The sequence below is a fragment of the Homalodisca vitripennis genome, chromosome 3, assembly GCF_021130785.1.
Source record: "Homalodisca vitripennis isolate AUS2020 chromosome 3, UT_GWSS_2.1, whole genome shotgun sequence".
Lineage (NCBI taxonomy): Eukaryota > Metazoa > Arthropoda > Insecta > Hemiptera > Cicadellidae > Homalodisca > Homalodisca vitripennis.
The window spans coordinates 55,941,351-55,964,750 of NC_060209.1; the positions used below are offsets into that span (position 1 = coordinate 55,941,351).

The 23,400-nt window shown below is 30.7% G+C and overlaps 1 protein-coding gene across 5 annotated transcripts in view; it reads right to left on the minus strand.

Annotated features, from left to right (window-relative positions):
• Positions 1-21,179, minus strand: part of LOC124356904 (calmodulin-lysine N-methyltransferase-like) — a 40,809-nt gene extending 19,630 nt beyond the window's left edge. The window contains exons 1-2 of one of the 5 annotated variants that reach the window (XM_046808196.1): positions 20,868-21,179; positions 616-10,143 (exon numbers count right to left, since the gene is read on the minus strand). In XM_046808196.1, the coding sequence (XP_046664152.1) occupies positions 9,204-10,091 (888 nt within the window). In that variant the 5' untranslated portion in view covers positions 10,092-10,143; positions 20,868-21,179 and the 3' untranslated portion in view covers positions 616-9,203. Of the gene's footprint in view, positions 1-615; positions 10,144-12,753; positions 12,882-20,298; positions 20,480-20,867 lie in introns of those variants that run through there. The other 4 variants (XM_046808197.1, XM_046808198.1, XM_046808194.1 and 1 more) reach the window with 4 other exon arrangements.
• Between the last annotated feature and the right edge of the window lie 2,221 nt (positions 21,180-23,400).

Sequence of the window (23,400 nt, forward strand, 5' to 3'; positions counted from 1 at the left end):
AAAAATAGGAATTGAAAAAAGAATTTAATAAATAAGCCTAATTATGTTGTTTTAACAAATCTTTTTTACTTTGATATGTTTTATATTTATGAAATGTCATTCACTTAGCAAACTATTAATTGGAATTTTAAGTCACCAGTCTTACACTCTCCTAACAATCTACAATTAAAATATGAAATGTTCTTACTGTATAAATCATACAACCCATATCACATGATGCTTCTATTTTTCATGTTATTGAATTTGGCAAATGAAGATAGGTAGCAACCTTGGTTACATCTATATAAGTTTTTCTAAGAGTACATGTGAAAGTTTTTAAAGAACACTCACATGGTACTGAATGGAGAACAATAGATTACTTTTAAAGTTTTTTCTTTGGTGATTAAATCCTATTTAAAGGTTAGTCAATATGAATGTTGGCAAAGACTTGTATCGCAAAGAGCAATAGTTGTTTGTCGCGTGGTACCAGCCAAGCCATGGGTTGAACGTAACTCACAAGTAAATGGAAGTCACATATAGAACTGTCAAGACAAATCATGCAGCGACAGCCGATCCGTTTAGAGGAACGGCTGGAAGAGGGGGAGTCAATAAGGTGAAGGAGAAAATAGCCAAATCTAAACAGAAGTTCACAATAATTTATTCCACTCTGGTTCACGGCACACATTGCATAGCCAGTGCTACGGTCCGATATTGTACTGTTGATTGGCAAACAAGTGCCTAGCTGTTGTTTCAAACAAACATGCCAATTACTATCTATTTATACATCAACTGCTTTGCGAGAATTCTATTTTATGGATCTGTTGTTTAATAAATGTTTTGGAATATCTTTTAAAACATTAATATAACCAACTCAGCAGATGTTGCAGCATCTGTAATATATAGTGATTACATATATGCTGCTGATTTTAACTCATATAATTTTAATATACTTTATTTTTTCAAACACATAATGTAACAGTCAATACAAAGTACGCATATTACGCATTTTCTCATTTTTTATTTAAACACAGTTTTAAACATTCAAATTATGTTATAAATACATAATAAATAAATCTGTTACAACAGAACAAGGCACTTGTCCACCCTTGTAACAGAACAGGTCAAACATGAATTTACAATAAGGAAGAACATTTTCCAATTTAATAAAAGTTGGTCTACGACCACCACCATATGAAAATGGAAGGCATTTTTATTTACCGATCTGAGTTAATTTCACATAAGTTATACTACAATATGATATGTGAACGAGACAAGCTCAAATTTAGAACCAACTTAAAAATACAGCATTTTCAGTGTTTCGCTTACAAAATGGTGTATATTTTAAACAGTATTTGATGTTACAATACAAAAATAATAATTCTCAACTAAAATTGTTACAACCATCGCTCTTCACACAAATAGATCTCTAAATCACGCACAACGTTTCTACAACAGCCTCGACACAAGATGTAGATCCTGTGCTGCATACTCTACACTAACACCTACTCCCTGTATGCAAAGGTAGACTAGATTATATTAACAGTTTATCACATAAGATTACAGCAATATATAATGGCACTAACATCATTTCTGGCACTTATTCACAACTTGTTGAGCTGCCTGATATTGAGTTAAGCTGCGTTTCAACAAACAACGCGTCAATTGTGTCCACTTCATTTTCTTTGTCTGGTGTACATGACTGGTTTCATATTATGACAGGAAACAAACTGTAAGTAGTGCCTTAATGGAGTTTACTGAGATGCTGATGACTAAACACAATGCCTTCTGTCAAAACACTGCAGATCTAGTATCCAAGTCTAACACTGCCTGTACCCCTGTACCGCTGTCAATGTAAGACGTGCCAAATATTTCTACCGTCAGCTGCATCATCTAGCTTGTAGGCAACCTCCTTTAACTCTGTGTTAGTCAAGCACAATCTCTGACTAATGTAGGAAATTTTAACACTATTTTTTTAGCCATTGTCAGTTTGGACTTTTCTTTTCTTCTCACTGTCTTCTCTAACCACTTCACACACTACAATGGGTAAAACAGTTTTAATCATCAGGCCAATCAATGGATAATGTGTTACGTAGAATTTTATTTTTTATTTAGAGGTATATTATTTTTCATATGCTACTCATTAACATTTTGATTTGTTTTTTAATTAATATAATCAAATTTTTATTTTTATTATCCAACTCATTTATTATATTAGTTTGTAAATACTGATTAAAAATTATATATAAGTATATTTTCCAACTCAAATTGAAAACTTTTACACAATATTTTAAGATTGATAAAGACATGTTCTGTACAACAAACGATGTTACAAGTTGAGTGCTGCCAACACAGAGTAAAGGAATTCAATTTATTACAGAGACGCTCTCAATCTAATGTTAGAGTAATTGTGATGACAGAGGGATTTTATCTTCCGTTTTGTTTTTATCTGCAGATTAAATCTACAAACTGGTAAACAGCATAATTGTTTATTTAAATTGCTCATTGTTTTTTGGCAAAGAAGACCAAGTGGACACATCTACATGTATGTCTAAATACTAATTTCAATGACAAACACATTACAAAACTGTAACACATTGAACACTAATTACGTGAGAGTAAATACTCAACAAAAACTTCCAATACTGAACATCACACATGGAAAGGGAGAGGAACTAAAATTAGGACACAATGTTAGAGGAATAATAAATATCTAAAATATTTTACTTGATATGTAAAATACCCATAACAATGCCGAGTCACTGATATATCATTACTGTGTCACTGAGGAATATAAACAATCAAAATGTTAGTTATTTATTCTTTAACCATATCGTAAGGACATGAATACAAATTTTTAATCATGATTTGATAAACTTTGTTTATAGTTACCACTTATTAAATTTTACCCACAATGGTTTTAAAAATTCTTTATTTCCTTTGGTAACATATATATTTTCAGAAAATGCAAAAATAATCTTTTACTTTTTTAATAAAATTCGAATAGTTTTAGGATATCACATATAAACCTACCAAATAAGATAAGTTCAGTAATCTTTGAAAATGAATTAAAAACTGTTTTACAAATTGTAAATATGTTTCAGTTACATTCATGATGTTTTATAATACCTTATAAATACTGGATAATTTTACTAAATTAGAGTAATAGTAAGTGCGCTACTTCATGGCCATATGATGTTTACCTATTTTATTTGAGTAATTACAGAATATAAAAATGTATAATTATAAAAGAGATTAGCCTTTATAAATACATTTTACCAAAGGAAAATTAAAAAATACATGACAGCAATCAGTTCTACTTACAAATGTGTTGGTCCCTTTTCTAAGCTATTACTATTGACTAAACTACAATCACTTTCAATGTTTAATCACTTTAAGTGTTACAGAATTTTTAATCTTCTCCTTAATATTTAAAAATTTTAAATAAAATTCTTCTGGCCTACTCAAAGATGAACTGGTATTTAACCAGGTTTCTGGGGACCAACAAGCAATTAATAGTTCAACACTTATAACTAAGAGTCTAAAGTCATAACAACAAAATTAAAGAAACATGCAGGAACATTATTTGAGAAGTACTACAGGGAAGAGTGATCAATAAATCTGCATATAAATGTCTGCTTTTCCTCAGTTACTAGCTAAGGTTCAGGAAATTATTCTTCATTTGACAATTTACATAAAAATGATACAATTGTCAATCTAAGTTACCTTTATTCATGAATTGCTATAGTTCTAACTACTAGAAAATTAGTAGAAATTAGTTCTTGGGAGAATTTAAATGGTTTTCATGAGAACACAATGGAAAAGTTCACAATTCAGGGCTTTATAAAAAACATATGCGGACACTTACAGATTTATTTCAATCGAATAACATTATTTATATAAATTTTATAGTTGGCATTTTACCAAGATTCAATCAATATAAAAATAAGAGTTTTAGTAAAACACTATTTTTAATAAAGTTTAAAAACATATAGTAACCACCTTTCTTTTAAAATTGTTTAAAATTTATTCTGTGAATTGAAATCTCGTAATATAAATTATTCCAACAGACATAGAAATTAGACAATGCTATCTCAGGTACACACTGAGACTTGAGACTGATATCTTACTTTAGGGCTCTATGACATAACAATACAAGCATATATTAAAAATAAATTGGTGACAGAATTTATTGATCACTACCACCCTCAACAATATTTTTGGTCTTTTTTGAGAAAAAGGGCACAAAAATTACATCTAAACACAACATAAAAATGACTACAGTTAACACAACATTTTTCGTCATAGTTTCAATTCATATGACATGATGGCAAATTAATATAGTCTCAAGTTAGAGCAAGCTAGCACATTCCATAGCCTAGGAAGAATGCTCAAAACTTTGCATCATTTGTCGTCAGATCTTTGTACAAGAGTTGAACCTTGTCTCAACTCATACCGTAATGAGGGTTGGAACTTTACAGCAGAGATATATACTTCAAACTAAGGCTCATGATAGAGATTTATACACAAGCAATAACTTTTTATACTACCTATGGTGCTTCAGGGTAGATTTCTAGAACGAAAAATCTACAAGAGCATCTAAAGAAGCTTTGGAAAAGCTAGCTCACCCATCTACTGTATTTAAAAGCTTATTCTGTTATTTCAGGTTACCCGAGAAGCTCAACAGATTGTTCCTTGAACTACCCTGTATTTGTTCATAAATCATGTATAACCAAATACATAATACATGTTCTATTTATTTCCAGCTCCTTTTACGGAGACAGCCAAACAATTCCACTTACAGCATAACTCACACCTTCACTGCGGATTCTGTGCTGCCGCAGTCAATGAGTAAACATGTGGAATTCAATCATTTAAAAATTTATTCCAATCCTCCAAGACATACTTATATTGTCAACTGAGTAAATTAGAATTGAGCATTATATGAACGCAGTAATATAATCTAATAGCCAAAACATATCACACTTACTGAATGGTCGTTAGTACAATAAATAAATAGAAGTAAAACTTAATAAAATCATTATAATCAATAAAATCACATTTCTGTGATAAACGTCATAATGGGTGACAAAATTTTACTTTAATTACTCATATTTCTAGATGCAGCTGTTAATGGCCATACATAGTCAATCTAGCTTTATCCTTATCTCTTTTTATCACAGGCATGCATGAACAAAACTGTATTCAGGTAACCTGAAGGAGCTCCTGTGAATATTGTGATCATAACTTAAAGGTTACACCTAAACAGAAGATGGCCAGAATTCACCAAGGAATTTCAAAACCCACGAAAATTCACAAAACATATTAATGTTTGAAACATCAAAAACATGAAATAGAACAAATGTTAATAGAATAGATCGATCGATTTTAATACATAAATTTTATGACAGTAGAGAAGCATCTCACTAAACAATTTTCAACTTTTTTTAAGATTATTCTAAATGTAAATTTTAGAAGGTAATCTGCTTACAGATACTCTGAAACTTGCAGCTAAATTACACTATACCCATACGAAGTATACATAAAATGTTTAAGTGGTAAGAAACTAAACAAAAAAATTAATTTTTTTGTACAGTTGAAAAACTTGTTTTGTTGATTGAAAAACTTATGGGACCCACACATAATTGACCATTTTCACAATGTGGAAAATAAGGAACATGTTTAAAACTATTTTACAAATAAGTAATAAACCATAACAACAATATATACCTAGAGTTTGTTCTCCTGTGTTTTAAAGATTGCTCACTCATTAATAATTATGAGGAGGGAGGGTAATTAAATTGTTTGATTCATTGTATGAACATAACATTTAAATTATAGATTCAACTAATTTATTTACAAGAATATATTTCTTCATCAGAATTTACATGTTACAAAGAATATTTTAAATAGTTTCAGAACAAATTAAAAACCTGCTATAACAAGATAAGAATTCTACCGCACCAGTTAAAACAATGACATTTGTTCAATAGACGGAAGATAAATTTAAAAAATTAAAATAATAAACCTGTAATAAATCTTGGATGGAATGGTCAACATTTTTAAAGATAAATTTGTTTCATCCTAATGTTATTAAGTCACTCCCAGAAATAAAGTATTAAGAGTTACTCTCCTCTTCTTCCTCTCACTAAACAACAAATTAAAATTTCTTTAAAGGAATCAAATAAATGTTATTTTCACTATTTAGTTAAAAAATATAGCAGGATGCTGAGAGATGTCATCGTTCAATAAGTTAAAACATATGTAACACTACATTTCAAAAATTTAAATCTACTTCTTCCTTAGGTGTAAAAAATTTGTAAAACAAATTCAAGCATATACTAAAAATTAAGTTTTTGTAGTAGGAGTTGTTGGAATTTCTTTCTGCTTATAACATTATTCTGTTAAACATTCTTGTAAATACTGGCCACCTCTAAAGAGACATATGGAAAATACAGTAGTAGTAATGCAATATTTATCTTAAAACACAAAAACTGCAATACACATAACAGTTTAATTTAAACCATTTTAAAATGAAGACATTTTATTAATGCCATACTTGTTTTTAGGCATCTTTAGACTTTGTTATACTAATTAGGACATAATGGACCGTTAAAGAAAACTATACTACTTGAAAAATAAATAATTTTCTGACATCTGACAAAAAGAAGGAATATAGTATATTATCACTATTTCACAAAACATTTATAAACTTCTTTAATTTATAACAAACACAGTTTTTATTTTAAGTTTTACAAAAATGTTAAATTGGAGCATTTTACAAGTGTAAACTTTATATCTTGTCTAAATACTGACAAAAGGCGTTTTAAAATCGTTATCTTTATATTATCTTTGACAATGAGTTTTTAGAAACCTACTTGTCACACACACAGTTTTACTACAAATCATTTTTGTAATTTACTTTTACTTTAAAGAAAAATTAAATCGTTATTAAAGAAATTTAGAAAAAAAAAAACAATACAACAATATTGTAAGAGGTATTCTAATATTAAATTTAGGCCTGAAATTTTACAAAGTATTGTCATGTACAACACAGTATAGTGGCACTTGTTTTACATGTTTATAGTAAAGGAACACATGTACACACTTTATTCCCTGTATTTTAATTATTGTAATTGAAATTATACAAAGCTTGTTCAGCAAGGAAAATGAGACAGTAGAATATAATATTGCAATAGACACACTAATAACATGCTATCAGAAATCACTAGGATAAAATATTTTATAAGGATTTGGAATGGACTACATATAAAATAGGAACAGGAAGGAGATAACATTCAGGATATCTCAATAGTCTTAAAATACTAAAATAGGAGAGTTTCAATGTTAATGTCGCAAAAGGGGAATGTAGGGAGAGCCGTTTAGCTTCACACGTCTATAACAGTGGTGGGGGGACAACACTGCGCATGGTTATAAAAATATCTTTAATGATGTTTGAAACATCTAAGATGGAATAAAAAGTTTTTGACTTCATAACAACAATCATGCAAACATTCCAGTAATATTTAACATCAACATTTTATTTCATTTCAAATTTGTCCATTTTCATTACGTCAAGTTACCACAATAAAGCTGTCCTACCCAACCACTGTAAAGTATTTAACTAAGATAATCTTCATCTTCAACATTTAAACAATTGAAACCAAAATGTTAAGTTTCAATAATAATGTAAATGATGAAGATAACACGTCATATTTTATATAAAAAATGACAACTCCCAATCTAAGTTGGCTAAAAATCAATACAACATTTAATATGGGTATCAGTAACGTTTGGTAATAGTATAGTTACTGCAAGTGTTAATACAAGATATGTTAATACCATGTTTGACAAGATATGACTAGTATGATTTAGTAACGTAACATTTAAATAACAATGTTTAACTTGGATCTTTTAAACTTTTGCAAATAAATACCTAAGTTAATATTCTTTTAAATTTAAGAATTAACTTTTGCAAATGCATATTTAAATTAATATTTTTTTAAAGTTAAGAATTCATTTTTTTAACCATATTATGTTAATTGTTGAGACTAGCACCGTAATACAGCCACAAAATCGGCTTGAATATGTAGTTTCGAAAACCTCCAACTGTTTTAAATTGCGATAAACATTTTAATATTAACACCTTCGCTCCCAGATGGCATATGCAGTGTACGTGCCGGGTGGTTTGTTTCATTTGAACATCATTAAATAATAAAGACTTTACCAAGATACAAGATATACTGACTACAGCTGAAATATTATGTGCCTCATAAATCAGCTGTAATTATAAAAATGTAGGTGGTAATTTAGGAAATCACTTTTCATACATTTAGGTTAAAATTATATCAACAATGGGTTAGCTGTAACAAGAAAGTAAATAACAATTTCACCAATTTGCAAGACCAAATTACAAGTTTAAACACAACAGTAAGAAACCAAGTACAGTACATAAGTTGGCTACATGACTCTGTAGAGCATATACAAAGTCTCACACCCTCACAATATACCACATTAAAATAACTTTATCAGTTAAGAGAGTCAGTCGCATATATTTATTTACGGGTACCAACAATTTACTGGTACACATTTGTACATGAATGATACCAACTAGTACATGTCACTTGCCTCTGGTGAAAACCATGTTGCATAGATTTGGACTAATTTTAAGGCAAATTATTTTGCAATGTGGGAGCGAACGTGTTAATTTCATTAGAATAAACTTAAGCTTAAAAATAAAACTATTGATAACTATTTAAAGCACAAAATATCCAACCACAATAACTGAATAGAAATAAATAATATAAATTAATCAAAAACGCATAAAACATTCCATTTCTCAAAGAATTTCATATTAATGTAAAACATATTATGATCAAAACATTCTGTGTAAGCAGTGAAATAAATAATTTTCCTCACTAACCTATATAAAGAATATTTCCTAAAGTTGATTAAAAGAAATTCTGATTCTCACCAATAAATCCAAGTTAAACACAAAAGTAATAACAATAACAACAATAGTGTATAAATACAATAACAAATATATTCAACTATCCGAAGACTAGATTTGAATTGGATAAACAACAATACTGACTGGTTTTGGCACTAAAGTTAAGACCACTTTAACTATATAAGACAAATTGATATCTAAATATCGTGCTTTTGGACTCATAATTTTCTTATACTATTATTTGTCTTTTACGTTTCATAGTGTTAAATGTAATAGATCATTGAGATTTCGGCTTCAGTAGATGTAACAAAATAGGATAATGAATATCTTCATCGTAGTTTATATTGCCTGCCTTCAATTGCAAATGGCGATCCCATATCTGCTGGTTGTAGTACTCCAAAATCGTGCAAACAAAGCCCACTTCTTCCGCCTCAGCTTTGAACTTATTAAGAGTGGTTCCTCGCTTGGGTGCTGTCACCAAAGCTTGGCCATTCTCAACCAAAGAGGCCCACATGGTGGTAACCAGGTCAGACCGACCATCATCAAAAAACAGACAATCAGCAGCCAAGACGATGTCATACAAGGTTTTGGATTTTCCCATGTTGCCCCATTTCAAAACAGCGCACGATATCCTTGACGAATCTTTGAATCCATTCTCATCCATGATATTACGTACATTAGCAACAGATGATATGTTCCCATCCGTAAGACAGACATTTGAGGCTTGTGTATATTTTGCGATGAGCAGTCCAGCAAGACAGGTCATACCTCCACCGAGCTCTAGAATTGTCTTCCCATCAAATGCTTCCTTGTTACATAGTGCATAGTATGCCAAAACCTCTTCTGAGGGCCAAACACACACGTTTCCCGTGTTGTTAAATCCCATCAACTCAACAGGAGTAATCATTTTTATCAAGTGGCGAATCTTTAATGAGAACGTTTCCTGGTGAATGTTAGTTGAATATTCAAACCAGAGAGCATCAAGATCATTTGATATGTTTTCTAATTGGCGTAAATTCATTAAACCAAAGCTGGTTATTCTTCGGACGGATATGATATCTTCAGAAAGTTGGTCTGTTTCTTCTTTATTGCGGTGCAAAGCTCTTGCCAGCAGTTTCCAGCGCTTGCGAGCCATCTCATTGTGGTTTTGGCATCCTCCATTCATGGTTCATAGCACTGACAGACCTGATGCTCCTCTCGCAACGTCGTCGGAATGCCTGCAACGAAGCAGAAATTCCATTAGACGTTGGTCTTCATGAAAAGTCATGTGTGTAATGTGATGCTAAAAGGCCCAAATATTGATGATTAGCATACTCAAGTTTTTCACAAGAATGCAGCTCAATTGATTTAGTGTACATGAGCAAATTAATCACATAAAGAAATATTAGTATGATTTATGCAGTCAATTTTCTTTCTTTTTTAAAAAAAGCAACATAAATGAAATTTTATCTGAACCATTTATTCATGTAGTAGATCTGATTTGTGTTACCTTACAAAATGACATGAATCTTCTCATTAATACAGTTCTGTACTTTACCCTATACCACTAAACATTGTATGTAAAACAATATACTACATTTTAAAATATTTCAGAGAAAACTATGATGCTTCTTATTATTTATCTAATTGCTGGGTTAACATATTATTGCAATTGAGGCTAGGGAGACATGAAACTTACGACTTTGTTTAGAATATATCTAATCTCGGACTGATTTAATGCCTTCTTTTTTGTTGATTTTGAATAAATTTTGTGCAGTGTATCAGTCTAATATCTACAGTATACCACTCAGTTTAATCACAGTTATTTATTGAGTTATATAAATCATAAAGTTATATATCACTTTAAATTGAGAAACAACAGATAAGGAATAATTTTCAAATTTTTTTAAGTATATAGAATCAGGAAATAATTATTTACAAAATTGTGGGTGGAGAGGATATTAGTTGAAGGTCCAATCATTTCTTGTTTTCTTAACTATGAATTTTTTCATGCATATGTTAACAAAACGTTAGGCTAAAGATTTATAATTATAGTATTACTGCAAAATGTTAACATATTACTATAATTATTAGCAACACATACAGTACATTTTCTGATAGATTAATCACTCCCTTTAGTGTTTATACATAATTTTTAATTTAAAATCAGTTGTGATATTTGTAGGTTTTTTTAGATTTGAACTTGTAAAATGTAATGAAGAAATTTAAATTACACGAAATTTTAAAATAAGTTTAGATAACATTCCCTTCTTAATCATCAGTATCATGTAGGCCTACTCATTCATACAATATAGGTAATTTTTACCCGCAGCCTTTTTTATTTTAAGGTATGGATGTATTCACTTTAATCTCTTTCATACCCAGGTAACACCGATGTGCCACTTTTTTTAAATCAAATGCAAATTATTGCTGGTCTAGATTTTTAACAATAGAATTATTGATGCTCTATTGTATTATTAGGGTGCATATCTGATGGAACTATTACTTTATACAGAAATTAAAATATTCTATGTACATTTCTGTTAACTAGCCACACTACAGTGCTTTCTGTATTGTGTTGGTAATGTATAAATAAATATACGTATTCATTATTTATATTTAATGAATAAGTATTTTATTAAATATTTATGTAATGTATAAAATATATAAATGGTAATCTATTGTATAAATAAATAAATATATTTGTCTCCATCAATGGATGTCCAACAAATTAAAATCACAAGGTTTTTTACAATTACTGCAAGCATTTAAAACTTTCCTAATACTAAACTGCATAAATTTAAAATGAAAGGAATCACATACATATGGTTGATCAATCCTTCGAAAAATGTATTCTGAAAAATACAGGCATTAATCTAAAGTAGAATGAAGTACTAAATTAGACAAATGACTGTGCAACAAAATTTTTTAGGATGGGATTTTCAGTTTATACATGTATAATCAAGTGGCAAGTGTTAACCTTGTAAAATACCTTGTGTGTGACATTTCTTACATTCATAAATTCCCCATTCATATTATTAATTGTACTATTATTTGTATTAAAAAGTTATTGAAATAATAATCTCTTAATAAATATTCTGTTGTATGTTGCTAAATATGTTATAACATGTAGAGTTGAATAAAAACTACACTAGGGGGAAAGTTTTATAAAATTAAGTTAATACTATAAAACTACACTACTAGTACTAATATTACTTTAGCATAGTAACTATTCTATTTCCCATATACAAAATAAAACCCTGCTTAGTAAGCTCATTTAAATTTTTATTTTTTTGTAAGTAAAAACAACTGTCATTCAGAAAAGTCTTTGAAAGTGGCTCTAATAATAGCAGTTTATTGGAGCCCTGGTAAATAATTCTTTAACACATCCAGTCTCATACTTTTCAATACAACCTAGCAACAAGTTTGTCTTTAACTAGTTTGAGTGTTAACATTAAACCTGAATGGAGTAGGCGAGACCGGACCTTCTTTACTACAAGTATTTATAGCTATACATTAGTTATTATACATGACTGGTCCTAACATGTAAATTACTATTACAAAACACAACAAGCATGTATTTAATGTAGTATAAATATATTATTAATAACAAGTAGTTAAAGAATATAATAACTCTTAAGTCTGGATTTACATGGTTGAAACTATTACACCAAATAACCTTATTAGGGATCTAATTTTATCTGATTATAAAAATAGGGAAATTTATATGGTCGCTGCACTATACCAATACTGATACAATATCAAGGTAAATAACTAGTAAAACTTAAGTTTAAGTTTCTTTTAAGTTTAGAAGAAAAATGCTAACTGAACAGAATTGTATAACTTACAGTGTTTCTAGACGGGATTTGTAGACAAATATGAAACCAGAGTCGTGCCCAAGCCTGCTAACTAAGTTAAGAAACAAAGAAGCCCTCCACTGACAAGAAATATGTAAATTCATAGAAGCAATGAAACAAAACCTATTTGGAACATTCCAACCCGCTGCCAACAAGCATTGGAAGCAATAAAAGATCAAAAGATAAACAACCTATACACAGCAAATGGAACAGAACAAACGGACTGCTGACGTAAACAACTAATAGTAGTCTGAAATCACCTCAGTCTACTCTCTTAAACAGTTGGTAATGATTCTTATACCAGTTCTTCAAAACAATGAGCATAAGAAATGTTCTTTTTAAGATTTATTTAGGTAAACTACTGTATTACTAAAATAAAACACCCAATATTTGCATACCTGAAATAGTATTAATTTTATGACTACAAAATTCTTCAATGGAAAATTTCAATTAAACCCAAATAATTATCTATACTTTCTGGGTAATTCTATGAAAATCTTATTTCAAATTTCCTAACATTTATTGTGTAGATCAGTTTGTAACTCACCAAAATTTTACAAGATTTAATTCAATAATAACTTAAGTATTCAATCAAATTGAACATTTTATGAATTTTCAGTATTAAAAACTGAAATTAATAAATATTGATTTATGAGTCATAAAGTTCTATTTAGTTACTACCACCCTAAGCCTGAACCAAACATGATCACTTCAGTTCAGCGGTGTGTCACAATAGAAATCTATAGAAATACAATTAGACATCGAATTTAATTTTGCATTAAGTATTCCTGGAGATGACCATCACTCATACAAGATTAGAACTAGTAAATATACTAGATGGGCATTATCCATCAAAACATACTAAACAGACATTCTTTTCATATAATGTCTCCATCAATGGATGTCCAACAAATTGAAATCACATGGCGCTAAATAGGGGGATGTAAGTAGGATGAGATTACAGCCCATTTTTACAATGGTTTCATGGGTTAGGTAAGCACTGTGAGCTCACCTGTCCTCTGACTGGTTGATTTTGATCTCATGGCCGTATCTGAATGGTATGGGTTTTAATTTTATGCTGTTCTTCAAGATAATCACAAAAAGCTACACCTTCAGTATCCCAAAATACTTCATGCAACTTTCACCCTACATTTGAGTTATTCTAGAGTATATATTAACCGGTTTTTCGCATTGTTAAGCTATTATATAAATTTCATGAAGACTGTCCATCGTTATACTTCATTTTGAGGTTTCGAGCACAACAATGTTGACCTATCAGCTGACAGGACTTATTTCAATAATACAAACAAGTGGTACAAACCCTAAAAATATTACAATTTTCCTACCAATCCTTTTCTCCAGAATGTGGCAGACAATTTGGTGCCAACTAATTGGAGGATCACCACATAATGGAATATCATTTACTTAAGGTAAGTTACTTCCATAATTACTGAGTCCACTTATCGTTAGTAAGATTTTGTTGAAAACTACCAAACTTTCCTAACCATAATTAAAGAAACATAATATGTTTCCCACAATGAAACTTTCACCATTTAAAACTAATAGAACATTCTCTAATGTATTTCTTTATAAATTTAAAATAAAGGTAATTTTAATTCAGTTTAGAAAATTTAAGCACATAAAAAACATTAAACATGTTTTGCTTATTTCAGTTTTTTTTCGAAAGAAACACCATAGAAAAAGCTAAAATATGTATTCTTCCATGAATATTCTAGCTTCATTAGATTGCAACTTAGAAAAAATCTGAATCTGAATTTGCTAGCTAAAAAAGGAGAGTTTTAGCAGTTTTCTGGGTTAATTTTTCCTTGGAATACTGCTTATACTAAATTTTCTTCAGTATTCAAATTTAGTTAAGTAACTCTATTTAAGGTATGATGTTATAACAAATCAAAGCATTAAGAATGTTCTATTTATTGTGCGATTTGATTAAATATTGTACTTTCAGTTTTAACATTATTGTAGAGAATTGTCTACTACAGTCAATCAGGTAGGTATTGACATATAACCTTCTGGATGTGATATCACTATAGCAGCTGACACTTTAGAAGTCAGAGATGGGGTGGATGAGAGCACTCTGTGTGAGTGTGGTGCTATCCAGGACACTGACCATCTGTTAGTTTGCCCACGGCTGGAGCAGACTTTTGCAAATTTAAAGACCTTTAAAAGGCAAATGATAAAGCTGTCATGGTGGCTAATGCTTGGAATACAGAAGTTTAGATCCGGACATGTAAAGTAAGTAAGGTGACAATGCACTGTTCTAAAGAGACAAATAAAGATTGGGATAAAACGTAACTTGGCATTCGGATGGTTTAAATAAATGGATAGTTTGTATTCACTTTATTTGCAACCGGAAGTATTTGTTGGCTTTTAATTTAGTGCATAGGATACTTTTCAATTTTGCTAACCTAAACAATATTTCAATGTTAAATGAATAGCCCATAAGTACTCAATTTGAATTTTATAGTTTTAAAATGAAAATATGAAATGAAAAGAAGAGTTGTTTCCAAGAATCAAACTTAAACAAAACTACTGTTTACAATACAACTTAACCTAATCAGAAACTGAATGTAAAATTAAATATGTACCAGTATAAATAAATAAAAAATTATACATAGATGAGCCTGTGTGTAAGCTAGAGCGTAAACCAATTCCACAAAATATCTTTATTTAGTTTCAAAAACAGAATTAGTGTGTAAACCCATTTATGTATATGTTAAAAGAAAAGTAGATTAAAGTAAACATTGGTGGCAAACAATAAAGAAGATAATCACAAGGCCCAATGAATGAGTGGGTGTATGATTAAATATTGCAATAGAATTATATTCAAATAATTTGAAATGATTAGTTTGTACATTTGTTTCTAAATAATACATGCGAGATATACATTTTTTAATAAGACTTGGCTAATCTTATTGTGGATATCCCAACGTTTTCTGTGTGCCTGGTATTATAAGAATGTGCTGCTTAGAAAAAAATTATTATAATGTTTATATTTATGAATTACAAGATTTTGTACATACAACTGGCATAACGAAAGATGGGACATTTCTTGTCAACTATAATCAACTGGAGGTGGATCATAGCAGTCCTCAGATGGTAACATTCTCCCACTATGTTTTAAAGTCAAATATTGGCGAACACTGAATCAAAAGATTATTTAAGTGAAAAAAGTTATCACTTATTTATTTATTACTATTGAACAGTGCATCATTGATAACTTTACCCTGTCTAAATCCGTAACACTGGCAATCACATAACATATGATTTATTTAGGAACACTAACTGATCCTTTACTATTCTTTCTAATAATTTAGAGAAAACATTTAATAATCAAATTGGACGTACATTATTTTTATCTGTAAACTTTCCTAATTTGTAAAGAGGAAAAATTTTGGCTATCTTAAAGCTCCCTGAAAATATATAGTTGAGATACTTATATTAATTAAATGAGTTAAAGGCTGTGAAAGGTGAATATTTGACTTGAGAACGTTATCCGAAAGCCCATCTAGTCCTAGGGCAGAACATCAACCCAATAACGTGTCTTATAGTGTCAAGTTCGGTCACAGTGCAAAGGGTGACATTTTTTATTACTCAGTAATCAGAGTCCCTCTCTGCCAAGTCTCCTTCTGCATTAATATCATCTGGTAAATTTCTGTAGAAAAAATTATTAAAATCATCGGCAACTTGTCTGTAAATGTCCTCATTCATTACTGATGTTTAAAAGAAATTTATAAATGGGAAAGATCTTTAACCTTAACCCTACCAGCTAGTTCATTAACAATTTGCCACAATAATTTTGCATATTTTTACATTGATTTAATTTAAATCTGTAATATTCTTGCTTTGCAAATTTCCAACTATTATTTAAACTTCGAGTATTAATATTGACAGTAGAACAATATACCTATCGATTGAAGTACATTATTATTCAATCAATCAAACTTTATCCTCTTTGTATGGTCAGAAAGAACATATTTTTATGAATAACTGCCAACTGTTTTATTAGTTACATCTGCTGTTATTAAGTTTTGATGTCTGCAATGATTTATTTTTAGGCTACGTTTTGTTTCCACTACTACTAACATGACCGATGAAGACACATTCAATTTTAGGGACAGATTGAGTAATTTGAGAGAACTATTAGCTGAACAGGAACTAGTGTTTAGTGAAGACAAACATAACATTTCTGAATATTCTATATTAGGCTTGTTCAATATTAAATATTTTTTTTTGTGAATGGGTCATTCCACATCAAATCATTTAGGCCATGTCACCAACCATCTCAGATTTTGATGAAATGATTTAGTGTTGTACTTAACCTTTTAATCTTAATTAACTAAGTTAAAGTTATTACTTGTTTTATTAGGCTTTAGTTTTGTTAAAATTTCCCAACTTAAAACAATTGTACGGTGAAGATTTTTTATGTTAAACATGTTTTTACATGGTAAAGCACACAAACAGCCATCAATTTAATTTTTTATGTGATTTTATGCTTTTTGTAAATATGAATTATAAAAAAAATACTTGATTATCACTCTGCCTTTATAAGATATTGGAATTTTAGTAAAACACCTTTTCTGTCACTAAAATCGCTTAAAGTACTAAAAATATTTTTAGTAAGCCACATAGAAAAGTAGCAAGGGTAAATATTTTTTCTGAAATCAGAAAAGTTTTCTTCATAATATTATAAATTTTCCTTACATCTATATATATAAAAGAAAGTCGTGTTAGTTACACTATTTATAAGTCAAGAACGGCTGAACCGATTTGGCTGAAAATTGGTAGGGAGGTAGCTAGGAACTGGGAGAGAAACACATAGGGTATTTTTTATCCCGTTCCCGATTCAGGATTCCGCCCCACTGGTCTCTAAAAGTTACGGAAATACCCGTAAGAAATGCATTACAGCAAACATATGTTATTTAGTGAAAGGGCCTGTTCAAATTGAATCAGCTGTTCTTTGTAAACATATATAATGAATGCAACAAAAGAAATATATGTTTATATCATTTAATTACCATTTTTAATTTCTTTACATTTTTATAGTTTTAAAGCATAGAGTAAGCTTAAGAGAAACAGCAAATTTTGTTTCAACTGTTTCTGCAATCACTGTTATGCATAGACTTTACTATCCAGATAATACAATTGAAATTTTAATTTTTTACAATTCAAAGCAGTTATCTCTGCATCTCCAAGTCAGATACGTACATTATTTGCTATAATCATTTCGACATGCTTTCCATCAAACCCATCTATAACCTGTGGCACAAATACAAGGATAATATGGCAGAAGATATTTTACATCAAATTCGTGTCAGTTCAATAAATTCCGATCTTAAAATGAATGAGGAGATACATAATCGGGCCTTACTCTTGATCGAAGACATGTGTTATCTCATGTGTGGTAGTTTATTAGTCAGGTTAGGAATGCCAGCGCCAAATCGTAAAATGAATGACGCATTTAATCGAGAATTGGAATGGGAACGTGAATATGATCACCAGGAATTAGATTTAGTAGTTCAAACAAATGTGCCCCTGATGAACCCCCAACAAAAGGAAGTTTATGATACATTAATGAAGGCAATTGATGATGGAAACGGTGGTTTATATTTATATGGTGGAACTGGTAAGACATTCCTCATGTCAGTAGTTTTAGCCACTGTTCGTGCAAGATCCAACATTGCAGTTTCAGTTGCTTCTTCTGGAATAGCAGCCACATTGCTAGAAGGATGTCGTACGGCACATTCTGCATTAAAATTGCCGTTAAATCTTCAATATATTGAAGAACCAACGTGCAACATTACAAAGCGCTCCACTATGGCGAAAGTTTTATCAGAATCGAAGATCATCATCTGGGACGAATGCACAATAGTGCATAAACGTGCAAAGGAAGCAGTTAACCTAACATTGCAAGATCTACGTAATGACTCAAAAGGCCAATCGTTGAAAGTTTGTGGTCTTAATCTCAAACATTCATGTTTTTCCCATGGCCAATTAAATGTGGCATGTCCACGGGTCGGAAGACCATCCGCGTTATTTGTTTTCGCCCTTAATAAAAAAAAAAAAAAAATGTAGTTTATCACAAAGTGCTACAATAAATGGCAAATAAAGAATCATTGAATAATTATATTTTTTTATTTACAATTATCCTAATTTAAAAAGTAAAAAATGTGATCATGTGATATTGCCTTTAAGGCGGGACAAAGTTTGACGGGTCAGCTAGTTTACACTATAAATCACGATTCATGAATACTTTCATTTAAAACATTTGTATCTCCGTCCAGGATTCTCGAAATATGTAAAAACACTCATTTTGCCCAAAATAAAACTGCTTATAAAACATAAACAAGCTGAGGTAGTAATGTAAAATTTGGTATATTTCCTTATTTATATGGAAGGATTAAAAATCTAGTTTCATCAAAATCTGAGATGATGGTGACAAATCCAAAATTTTCTGGATGATTTGATGTGGCATGACCCGAATAACAAAACTGTATTAAAACGAATGAACAAGTATTATTATTACTTGAGATTTCCTTAAAAAAAAATATATAATAAGTTTTATAAAGGTTGAATTTTCAATGTTGTTAAGCAATTGTTGTTATGCAAAGTTCAAAAATTGCAGATATTGCCAGTTTGAGGGTTAATATTATAAACATGACTTACATTTGATGTGACTTCAACAAAATCAAAGTTTTATTAACACTAGAAAACGAACCAAAATAGCATTGCAAGACAATAACATGTGTTTTTTCCTTGGTTTTAGTATTTTTTGTTTTGCTGTTATGGTTTCTTTATTTATTTAAATAAAATATATTATTTACCCTAATTGTTTCTTTGATGATTATGGTTCCTGTACTTTATTACATTGTATCATTGTATATATTAAATTAATCCTTTTCATTTCAAACATATGACTTATATTTAGTAGTTTAGATACATTTGATATTGACTAATAGCTCTACTATTCAATATATAAAGTATGATAATAAAAAACATGTCCACTTATTGTACTCTGCCCTTTCCTTATTTGTGGTTGGATTCTATTCTGGCAAGTGACCCAGAATAGAAAAATTTTATTGTGAAATTTATTGTAAAAAATTTTGGAAAATTTAATTGAACACTCATTAACATCTAAACAACTTAGAATAGGTCCCCAGTGCATATTAATACTAACTATGTGTCTGTAGTTGATATTCCAGTAGTAATACTGAGGACTAGGCTGTAGTGATAATTGATAAAGAGTTCTGTAGCACTGCTATATAATCAATAAACTTGTATTAAGGGTGTTTAGTTAATTATATAACAGAATAGTGTATTCAAATGTACTTGTTTATAGGTTGAGAACTTGTATTTTTAATTTTTGTATATTCAGTAATTTAAGCTATATAAACTAAATTGCATGGTTCATGCTCATACAAATATCAAAAAATGTTAATCTCTGAAGGTATACTGTTTAAAATGTGTTAAACCTACATCAAAATATGATCTGATTGAAATTAATTAAAAATAAAATACCTTTACTAATACAATAAGTTCAATAGTATTGTTGTGCACCACCTACTTACTGCCAATTGATAAAAATAGGCTTAGAGAAAAATGGATCAATCTTGGCAAGCAGATCGAATTGTTGATTTAGTTTATCTGAAAGCTATCCAAATTGAAGTTTATATGAACTCTATTAATACACTTGTTTAACAATAGACATATAATTTTACAACAGGCAGCCTTTAATTATTATTATTTTTGTTTACAATGGATTACTATATAAAGATATGTTTAATTAAAAAAATAACCTATAAACATAATATTGAAGTATTTTATTTTTCTTTAATTGGTAATAATTGAGAAACAATTAAAATTTTTAAAATCAATACTTTTTGATATTTGCTTTTCGTGCTGAAATTTAAAAATTGATCTCTATAATTAGCATCGGTGTCTTTACAGCGATCAGTAAAATACCAATGGTCCTTAACTTCACACAGCTGTCGCCAATAAAACATGTTTGTTAGTTCTAGAAAATCGAATAAGATAGACAAAATTTGTAATAAAATTAATATTATAGTGAATATGTACTGCATACTTACATTATGTAACAAGGAAGTACAAAATGTTTTCTTTTCCGCTTATAAAATTTGAAACACTTCACGCTCTCTCTCCATAACGCAATGACCCTGTGTTGTCTGCTAGCCTGCCTTTGGCTGTTTGGCTGGCTCTAGCTGTCTGTGTTAACTGTTAAGCTTAGTTTCAGCAAGCACTGCAGTTATTTTGTTGGTTAGGACTTCTGCTGTTGCTTGACGTCAGCTTACTTTTTTTATTTAACATCAGCCGGTGACAAACATTAATTACATTATATTTAGTACTAAAATAGTAGTTTTAATTACTAGGAACGAGAATGGTTGTTTATTAAACATACGCTGTGTTTTAGGAGGAGACGAGGCCGAACTGTGAAATACAAGTATCATGAGATACTTTTCTCTCTGTAATGAACTAAAATTTTTATCATACAACAACTCATGAGATTTGTTTATTTTTATTGCGCAATGACTCGACAACTGTTCATATTCAACTTACTTCAACTACACTTTAAAATTTACTTTACAATACTTCATTCATTACTTTACTTCTTTCGACACGTAATTAAGAATTTCTATTTCCATTTATTTTTTATAGTTTTAATCCATTTTTTGAAAATCACTTGCATTTATTTTAAATTGTTTTCCCAAATTTATATAGAAAAGTCACATAATGTACGCCTTATCTAACGTTTAGGCATGTTTTTATTTATATTATGAAATTGAATACCGTGTCACTGTTTGGTCTTTTCATGTTAAGGAACACTGTGACAGACTGAACTCCATTCCTATCAAGGTTTAGTAGGCCATTAAGTCAGTCCAAACAAAGAACTAACCCCATTAAATCATAGTATAAACGATAAGAGAAAAAGTGTAAAAATAGTTAGCGATGGGCATGGTAGCTTTGTCTCTAGTTGGAAACAAGAGCTAATGGTGATTTATTTATTTATTTATCAACTGTCAGTGCCATTTACACAAATGTACAAACAAGCAACTAGTACATACAGAAGTACAAAGTACAACATAAAGTTAACAACAATATTTACTAGATAGCTTCAAGATGGATATAAATAATTTCCAACAAATAATTATTTTAAATAGGTACATAAATAGTAATAACAAAGAATATAAACTAAGCAACAATCAATAAATTAACTCTAACAACAATAGACTTCAACCAACCCAACAACAATAATGATATGTAGGTATATAAATTCTGTTAACTACAATGGGACCAACTAGCATTTGATCTAAATACATTTTAAATGCTATGCCTAAGAACAAAAAGAAGAGAAGACTAGAAAAAGAACAAGTAGAAAATTTCTTGAATAATCACGAGTGTAATATGTTTCCCTGAAGGTAGTGGGTGAAGAGCCAAAGAAGTCGGCCTGTGCTGAAACAGAGTTCCCATGTCTCAGTAAACGAGGGATGATACTGTGGTAGCCGTAGCTGGTTAGCTGATGTGTTTTTCCAAAGAGGTTTCTTGATCTGGTGCCTCCGACTGGAACACGCAGATCCACCATGCCGAGGAGATCGGGGCAGTCGATACTACCATTTAGCAGTCTGTGCAGAAACATCAGGTCCAGATACCTTCTTCTTGACTCCAGCAGGGGCAGTCCAAGAGCATCCCTTAGCGTTGTCACCGGAACCTCCCTATAGTTAAATCCCAGCCGGAATCCAACTGACTTCAAAAATCTGATATGAATTCTTTCCAGTAGGTCACAATGGTTTTTCTGGGAAGGAGCCCACACCACGGACGCATACTCCAGATGTGGTCTGATCAGCGAGATGAAGAGATGTCTCAATGAGGGAACAGAAAGACCATCACGTGAGGCTCTTATGACAAATCCAAGGGAAGCGTTGGCTTTTTTAGAAATATGTTGCAAGTGCTCCCGAGGGTCAAGATTAGGTACCATTATTATTCCAAGGTCCTTTGCACTCTCCACTCGCTTCAGATTGTCACCTCCAATAGCATAACCATACTCAAGAGCTGACCGAGAACGTGCAAATGTCATCACAAAACATTTGTCCGGATTCAAGGCCATGTCATTCAACACACACCATTCTACAAGACCATCCGGGTTATTTTGTAATCTACGGCAATCATCAGGACCAGTTATCTCGACAAAGACTTTAGCATCATCTGCAAACAACAAGAAATTAGTTGAAAGCCTGTCGCCCACATCATTAATAAACGGGCTGAACAAAATAGGTCCCAGGAGTGAGCCCTGAGGTACGCCTGACAGAACGGGTATCGGTTCAGAAACTGCTCCCCAAAACCGCACTTGTAGATGTATATTTTTAAGGTAGGACTCAAACCAGTCAAGCAAAACACCATGGATCCCAAAGGCCTCAAGTTTTTTGATCAGGTGGACGTGGCTAATACGATCAAAAGCCCTAGAGAAATCCAGGTAGCCTGTGTCGATCTGAGTGTTCCTAGAGAAGGACTGGATTACAGTGTTATGAAAAACAGCCAAATTAGTTGACGTGGAGCGACCCGCAAAGAACCCATGTTGTTCGGGGCAAATAGAGCTCCTCAAAGAAA